Source organism: Carcharodon carcharias (genome assembly GCF_017639515.1).
Source record: "Carcharodon carcharias isolate sCarCar2 chromosome 39 unlocalized genomic scaffold, sCarCar2.pri SUPER_39_unloc_3, whole genome shotgun sequence".
Lineage (NCBI taxonomy): Eukaryota > Metazoa > Chordata > Chondrichthyes > Lamniformes > Lamnidae > Carcharodon > Carcharodon carcharias.
In genome coordinates this window covers 297179-306724 of record NW_024470836.1, presented here as the reverse complement: position 1 = coordinate 306724, position 9546 = coordinate 297179, and the positions used below count along the sequence as shown (strand labels likewise).

The following is a 9546-nucleotide window of genomic DNA, read 5'->3' as shown; positions in this document are numbered from 1 at the left end:
CTGTCCAATTCACCTCCCTCGTCCTCGCCCCGACTCCAGTCCCACCGCACACCCACCACCACCTCCCACCCACCTCCCCCCCACCCCCCGCCACACCGCCACCCCGCACCCACCGCTCCTCCCCCGGCAATACCTGTTGGGCTTCCTCCTTGCTCATCGCCAGGGCCAACTGCAGCTGCAACTCTTCTTCCCCAGTGCTCTGGGGCCAGGCCTGCTCAATCTCCGGGGGGCTGTGCAGCGAGGAGGAGACAGGTGCCGAGGCCGGGGCTGAGGCAACTGTGGGAGACAGGAAGAAGAGCACACACACACACACACACACACTCACGCACGCAGACGCAATCGGACACACACACACGCACACAGGCACAGGCAGACACGCGCACAATCAGAAGCGAGCACGCACACACAATCAGACGTGCGCGCACACACAATCAGACGCGCACACACACACACACAATCAGACGCACACACACACACAGACGTGCACACACACACAATCAGACGCGCACACACAATCAGAAGCGAGCACGCACACACAATCAGACGCGCGCGCACAAACAATCAGACGCACACACACACAATCAGACGCGCACACACACAATCAGACGTGCACACACACACACAATCAGACGCGCACACACACACAATCAGACGCGTACACACACACAATCAGATGCACGCACACACAAAATCAGATGCGCGCACACACACAGACACGCACACACACACACAGACACGCACACACACACACAGACACGCACACACACACACAATCAGACGCGCACACACACAATCAGACGCGCACACACACAATCAGACGCACACACACAATCAGACGCACACACACACAATCAGACGCACACACACACAATCAGACGCGCACACACACAATCAGACGCGCACACACACACACAATCAGACGCGCACACACACACACAATCAGACGCGCACACACACACACACAATCAGACGCGCACACACACACAATCAGACGCGCGCACACACAATCAGACATGCACACACACACAATCAGATGCGCGCATACACACAATCAGACGCGCGCACACACACAATCAGACGCGAGCACACACACAATCAGACGCGAGCACACACACACAATCAGAAGCGAGCACACACACACAGATGCATGCACACACACACAATCAGACGCATGCACACATACAATCAGATGAGCACACACACACAATCAGACGCGCACACACACAATCAGACGCGCACACACACAATCAGACGCGCACACACACAATCAGACGCGCACACACACAATCAGACGCGCACACACACAATCAGACGCACACACACACAATCAGACGCGCACACACACAATCAGACGCGCACACACACAATCAGACGCGCACACACACAATCAGACGCGCACACACACACACAATCAGACGCGCACACACACACACAATCAGACGCGCACACACACACACAATCAGACGCGCACACACACACAATCAGACGCGCGCACACACAATCAGACATGCACACACACACAATCAGATGCGCGCATACACACAATCAGACGCGCGCACACACACAATCAGACGCGAGCACACACACACAATCAGAAGCGAGCACACACACACAGATGCATGCACACACACACAATCAGACGCATGCACACATACAATCAGATGAGCACACACACACAATCAGACGAGCACACACACACAATCAGACGAGCACACACACACAATCAGACGAGCACACACACACAAAATCAGACGAGCACACACACACAATCAGACGAGCACACACACACATTCAGACGAGCACACACACACAATCAGACGAGCACACACACACAATCAGACGAGCACACACACACACAATCAGAAGCGAGCACACACACACAATCAGACGCATGCACACACACAATCAGACGAGCACACACACAATCAGAAGCGAGCACACACACAATCAGAAGCGAGCACACACACACAATCAGACGCGCACACACACACACAATCAGACGCGCACACACACACAATCAGACGCGCGCACACACAATCAGACACGCACACACACACAATCAGATGCGCACATACACACAATCAGACGCGCGCACACACACAATCAGACGCGCGCACACACACAATCAGACGAGCACACACACACAATCAGAAGCGAGCACACACACACAGACGCATGCACACACACACACAATCAGACGAGCACACACACACAATCAGACGAGCACACACACACAATCAGACGAGCACACACACACAATCAGACGAGCACACACACACAATCAGACGAGCACACACACACAATCAGACGAGCACACACACACACAATCAGAAGCGAGCACACACACACAATCAGACGCGTGCACACACACACAATCAGACGCGTGCACACACACAATCAGACGAGCACACACACAATCAGAAGCGAGCACACACACACAATCAGACGAGCACACACACAATCAGAAGCGAGCACACACACACAATCAGACGCGCGCACACACACACAATCAGACGCATGCACACACACACAGACGCATGCACACACACACAATCAGACGCGCGCGCACACACAATCAGACGCGCGCACACACACAATCAGACGCGCGCACACACACAATCAGACGCGCGCACACACACGCAATCAGACGCATGCACACACACACAATCAGACGCGTGCACACACACACAATCAGACGCGTGCACACACACACAATCAGACGCATGCACACACACACAATCAGACGCATGCACACACACACAATCAGACGCGTGCACACACAATCAAACGAGTGCACACACACACAGACGCGTGCACACACACAATCAGATGCGTGCACACACAATCAAACGAGTGCACACACACACACAATCAGACGCGTGCATACACACACACACATAAACACACAATCAGATGTACACACACACAATCAGATGCACAAACAGACACACACAGACAGACACACAATCAGATGCACAGAGACACACACAGACAGACACACAATCAGACACGTCAGGTAACAAACAAACCCTTACAAAAGCAGCAAGTATTAACAGAGTAAAACGTCCCCAAGGCACTTTGCATGAGTGATAATCACTACCATCTAGAAGGACAAGGGCAGCAGACACATGGGAACAGCACCACCTGGAAGTTCCCCTCCGAGTCACTCACCATCCTGACTTGGAAATATATCGGCCGTTCCTTCACTGTCACTGGGTCAAAATCCTGGAACTCCTTCCTTAACAGCACTGTGGGTGTACCTACACCACACGGACAAAATCCTGGAACTCCCTCCCTAACAGCACCGTGGGTGTACCTACACCACACGGACAAAATCCTGGAACTCCCTCCCTAACAGCACCGTGGGTGTACCTACACCACACGGACAAAATCCTGGAACTCCCTCCCTAACAGCGCCGTGGGTGTACCTACACCACACGGACAAAATCCTGGAACTTCCTCCCTAACAGCACTGTGGGTGTACCTACACCACAGGGAGAAAATCCTGGAACTCCCTCCCTAACAGCACCGTGGGTGTACCTACACCACAGGGAGAAAATCCTGGAACTCCCTCCCTAACAGCGCCGTGGGTGTACCTACACCACAGGGAGAAAATCCTGGAACTCCCTCCCTAACAGCGCCGTGGGTGTATCTACACCACACAGACAAAATCCTGGAACTCCCTCCCTAACAGCGCCGTGGGTGTACCTACACCACAGGGAGAAAATTCTGGAACTCCCTCCCTAACAGCGCCGTGGGTGTACCTACACCACACAGACCAAATTCTGGAACTCCCTCCCTAACAGCACCGTGGGTGTAGAGGTTCAAGAGACTGCAGAGGTTCAAGAAGGCAGCTCACCCCCCCACCTTCTCAAGGGGCAATTAGGGATGGGCAGTAAATGCTGGGCCCAGCCAGCGAAGCCCACATCTCAGTGAATTAATAAATATGAAAGCACAGAGTCTGACCCCACAACAGGGGAGGAGATATTTGGGATAGGGGGACCAAAAGCTGCACCAGAGAGGGAGGTTTCAAGAGGAGTCTTAAAAGAGAGCAGGAGAGGAGAGTGGTGGGGGGAGAGAGAGGTCTTTGGGGGAGGGGAAGAGAGGAGGGCTTTGGGGGGGGCAAGGGGAAGAGGAGAAGTCTTTGGGGGAGGGGAAGAGGATAGGGCTTTGGGAGGGAGGGGAAGTGGAGGGGGCTTTCGGGGGGAGGGGAAGAGGCGGGGGCTTTGGGGGGAGGGGAAGAGGGGGCTGGGGGGGAGAGACAGAGACAGAGACAGAGAGACAGAGAGAGAGTGAAAGAGAGAGAGAGAGACAGAGAGAGAGGCAGAGAGAGAGAGAGACAGAGAGAGAGTGAAAGAGAGAAAGAGACAGAGAGAGAGAGACAGAGAAACAGAGAGACAGAGAGTGAAAGAGTGAGTGACAGAGAGAGTGAAAGAGAGATAGAGACAGAGAGAGAGAGAGAGAGTGAAAGAGAGAGAGAGACAGAAAGAGAGAGAGAGTGAAAGAGAGAGAGAGACAGAAAGAGAGTGAAAGAGAGAGAGACAGAGAGAGAGACAGAGAAACAGAGACAGAGAGTGAAAGAGAGTGAGAGACAGAGAGAGTGAAAGAGACAGAAAGAGAGTGAAAGAGAGAGAGACAGTGCGAGAGACAGAGAGAGAGACAGAGTGAAAGAGAGAGAGAGAGACAGAGAGAGAGAGACAGAGAGAGTGAGACAGAGAGAGTGAGAGAGAGAGAGAGACAGAGACAGAGAGAGAGACAGAGAGAGATAGAGCGAGAGACAGAGAGAGTGAAAGAGAGAGAGAGACAGAGAGAGATAGAGCGAGAGACAGAGAGAGTGAAAGAGACAGAGAGAGAGAGAGACAGAGAGACAGAGAGAGAGACAGAGAGAGATAGAGAGAGAGAGAGAGAGAGATAGAGCGAGAGACAGAGAGAGTGAAAGAGAGAGAGAGAGACAGAGAGAGAGAGACAGAGAGACAGAGAGAGAGAGAGAGACAGAGAGAGAGAGACAGAGAGAGAGAGACAGAGACAGAGAGAGTGAGAGAGAGAGACAGAGAGAAAGAGACAGAGAGAGATAGAGAGAGAGATACAGCGAGAGACAGAGAGAGAGTGGAAGAGAGAGAGAGACAGAGACAGAGACAGAGACAGTCAGAGAGAGACCCCGTGTCAGGGAGAGGGAACACTCCGGGGATATGGTGGGGGGTGGTGCCGACAGACAGTAAGGTGGAGCTGTGACCACAATCAGACGGGACAGGATCGGAGTGAGTGGGGGTTGGGGGAAGCAGGCTCCTGTTCTCGCTGCTGCCAGCGAGTGACCTCTGCACCATGCGGGTGGCTGCGTCACAGACTGCCACCTCACCCTTGCTCGTCAGCTCTGGGGGGGTGGGGGGGGGCAATGTTGGACAAATTCCCCGGCGGTTTCCCTTATCAAGAGGCAGGGCAGAGCAAACATCCCAGCTCAAGTTACAGATTCAGTGTAATCAGCCCAGTGAGATAAAGGGAACTGCACGCTCAGCGTGTCACAGCCTGAAACCTGGGTCCTCAATCCCCACCTACCCACCTTCTCCCCGTCTCCCTCAATCCCCAACTACCCACCTTCTCCCCGTCTCCCTCAATCCCCACCTACCCACCTTCTCCCCGTCTCCCTCAATCCCCACCTACCCACCTTCTCCCCGTCTCCCTCAATCCCCAACTACCCACCTTCTCCCCATCTCCCTCAATCCCCACCTACCCACCTTCTCCCCGTCTCCCTCAATCCCCACTTACCCACCTTCACCCCGTCTCCCTCAATCCCCACCTACCCACCTTCACCCCGTCTCCCTCAATCCCCACCTACCCACCTTCTCCCCGTCTCCATCAATCCCCACCTACCCACCTTCTCCCCGTCTCCCTCAATCCCCACCTACCCACCTTCTCCCCGTCTCCCTCAATCCCCACCTTCTCCCCGTCTCCCTCAATCCCCACTTACCCACCTTCTCCCCGCCTCCCTCAATCCACACTTACCCACCTTCTCCCCGTCTCCCTCAATCCACACTTACCCACCTTCTCCCCGTCTCCCTCAATCCACACTTACCCACCTTCTCCCCGTCTCCCTCAATCCCCACCTACCCACCTGCTCCTGTGCACAGTTCCGGTCTCCGTATCCCTCGGTTAGACCACACTCGGAGCACCGCACACAGTTCCGGTGTCCGTATCCCTCAGTTAGACCACACTGGGAGCACCGTGCACAGTTCCGGTCTCCGTATCCCTCGGTTAGACCACACTCGGAGCACCGCACACAGTTCCGGTCTCTGTATCCCTTGGTTAGACCACACTGGGAGCACCGTCCACAGTTCCGGTCTCTGTATCCCTCGGTTAGACCACACTCGGAGCACCGTGCACAGTTCCAGTCTCCGTATCCCTCGGTTGGACCACACTGGGAGCACCGTGCACAGTTCCGGTGTCTGTATCCCTCGGTTAGACCACACTCGGAGCACCGTGCACAGTTCCGGTCTCTGTATCCCCTCGGTTAGACCCCACCTGTGCACAGTTCTGGTCTCCATATTACAAAGAGGGGATAGAGGCGCTGATGACATTGGAACCCAGAGTTTATAAGTATTGGGAAAGTCGGAACAGACTGGGGCTCTTTTCTCTGGAAAAGAGAAGGCTGAGGGTGGAGTGACCCGATCGAGATCTTTAGGGTTACGAAAGGGGATTCGATCGGGTCAACGTAGAGAAGATGTTCCCAACTGCGCGCGAGGCCAGAACTAGGGGGTGGGGAGGACCACATCTATCTATACCTACCCTGTCAAGCTCCTTCAGAACCTCGGAAGGAGATTCTTCCCTCCACAGACGTTGTTAGACCTGAGCTCCAGAGATTATCAACCAATTTATGCAGCCTCTCGCCGGAGGATAACTCCCCCCACACCCCCCCTCCGGTGACCAATCTGGTGGACCCCGGCTGTACCACCTCCTATGCAAGTGTGTCCTTCCTTAACTGCGGAAACCAAGACTTCGCCCAGCGTTCCAGATGTGATCTGGCCAAAACCCTGTCCAATTGTAACGAGGCTTCTTCATTCTGTACTCCAGCACCCCCCCCCACCTTACAATAAAGGCCCGCTCACCATCTCCCTTCCCAGTTGCTTGCTGCACCCACACACTAACTTTCTACAGGCCTTGTACCAACGGTCCCAAGTCTACCGCAACATCAATGCTGGTGAGCTTCACGCCTGTTCGAAAAAGAAACCACACTGCTTTTCTACTCTCGCGACCCGAGCGAACGACTCCACGCCTTTCCCTGCGCCGTACTTGCCGCCCGCTCACCTTACCGGTCTCTTATCTCTCCGCCTCCTCTTTGTGTCCCCCTTGCAGCTTACCTTCCCACCCAGCTTGGTACCCCCATCAGCCACCTTTGGTATGTTGCTCTCCGCCTCTTCGGTCTAACTCGTTAAAATTATCGGCTGTAAATAGCAGAGGACCCAACACTGATCCGTGTGACGCTCCACTGGTCACCGCCAGCCAATTTGAAAAAGCCCTTGTTTGTTTTTGCCCGCTCTCTGTTCTCTATCCATTAACTAATCCTCTATACATGCCAATATATTAGCCCCAATTCCATGACCCACCCTAACAACCTTTTTGTGCAACAGCGTATCGAATGCCCTTTGGAAAACTAGGTATGCTACATCTACTGGTTCCCCTTTATCTACCCTCCTACTTACAGCCTTAGAAAATTCTAATTTGTCAAAACAAGGAGGATCATCCATTACTGCTCGAGTTTCTCGTTTCCCTTTTTGTATAACTGAAATTGCCTTTGTCTGATTAGACTGTGATTTTTGAAGTGCCTTGCTCAGACGATACACATGGGTTTTGATGGGAGAGTTAGGGGATTAGAGGGATGGCCATTCGATGGGCGAGTTAGGGGATTAGATGGATGGTCTTCGATGGGAGAGTTAGGGGATTAGAGGGATGGGTCTTCGATGGGAGAGTTAGGGGATTAGAGGGATGGGTCTTCGATGGGAGGGTTAGGGGATTAGAGGGATGGTCTTCGATGGGGGAGTTAGGGGATTAGAGGGATGGTCTTCGATGGGAGTGTTAGGGGATTAGAGGGATGGTCTTCAATGGGAGAGTTAGGGGATTAGATGGATGGTCTTGGATGGGGGAAATAGGGGATTAGATGGATGGGTCTTCCATGGGAGAGTTAGGGGATTAGAGGGATGGTCTTCGATGAGAAAGTTAGGGGATTAGAGGGATGGTCTTCGATGGGAGAGTTAGGGGATTAGAGGGAGGGTCTTCGATGGGAGAGTTAGGGGATTAGAGGGATGGTCTTCGATGGGAGAGTTAGGGGATTAGAGGGATGGGTCTTGGCTGGAGAGTTAGGGGATTAGAGAGATGGTCATCTGATGGGAAAGTGAGGGGATTAGAGAGATGGTCTTCGATGGGAGAGTTAGGGGATTAGAGGGATGGATCTTTGAATGGAGAATGAGGGGATTAGAGGGATGGTCTTCGATGGGAGAGTTAGGGGATTAGAGGGATGGGTCTTTGAATGGAGAGTGAGGGGATTAGAGGGATGGTCTTTGATGGGAGAGTGAGGAGATTAGAGGGATGGGCTTCGATGGGAGAGCTAAGGGCACCCTCACCTGTGGAGACCTGTGCCAGCTTTTCCTTGGTCTTGAGAGCGTGCGCCCGCTCCTCCTTGAGCTTCTCGTCGTCCTTGAGGAGCGCCACCAGCTGCTTGGCCTTCTCGCGGACGTTCAGCCCCTGGTCCTTGCCGTCGCGGTCCACGTACTGGAAGTCGCGGAGCGTCTGCACAGCGTAGATGTTCTCGCGGCACTGCTGGGCAACCCGCTCGGAGCCCGTCTTGACCAGGTACTCGGCCAGGGTGAGGGCCTTGTAGACGTGGCGCCAGTTCTTGCCGTGGTCGTTGAGCCGGCGCCAGAGCATGCCCATGATCTCGGAGAAGGCCACCACATTGTAGGTGAGGTCGGCGATCTCGCACATCAGTGAGCTGGAGGGCCCCCAGGGGTCATTGGAGGTAGCCTCGCGAACTTTGATCTCCGCCTCCGAGTAGTTGTGGACAATGTTCTTGACCTGGCGGCGCAGGGATGAGGTTGACATGGTCCCTTGCCCCGGGAGTGATGGAACGAGACAGAGGAGGGGGAAACGGCCGTCTCTCTCTCTCTCTCTCTCTCTCTGCTCCCCTCCTCCCGTGCTCCAACTCTGGTTGCCTCTCCCCCCTCGCTCTGGTTAGAGGTGACGAGGGGAGAGAGAGAGAGAGAGAGAGAGAGAGAGAGAGCACGCGATGCAAGGCCGGGAGGTGTTCAGCCGCAAGTCCGGTCCGTCATACCAGCGAGCGATGAGTGGGGAGGGGAGGAAGGGGGGGGGGGGGGTAGGGAGGAGGGGAGGGGAGGGGGTTGAGAGGGGAGGGATGAGTCTAGCTGGCGAGTTGCAGCATCCTTGGAGGCGGGGGGCACGACTGCTTCTGTGGGGAGAGACAGAGGGTGTTAGAGAAGGAATTTGGGTTAAGATAGGCGGGTGGGAGAGAGAGAGAGAGATGGGGAGGGGCGGAGAGAG

General features: G+C 54.4%; 1 protein-coding gene across 1 annotated transcript in view; it reads right to left on the bottom strand.

Moving 5' to 3' along the window:
• epn1a (epsin 1a) overlaps positions 1–9343 on the bottom strand; it is a 34748-nt gene extending 25405 nt beyond the window's left edge. The window contains exon 1 of the mRNA XM_041182349.1: positions 8613–9343. Within this exon, the coding sequence (XP_041038283.1) occupies positions 8613–9090 (478 nt within the window). The 5' untranslated portion in view covers positions 9091–9343. The remainder of the gene's footprint in view (positions 1–8612) is intronic.
• Between the last annotated feature and the right edge of the window lie 203 nt (positions 9344–9546).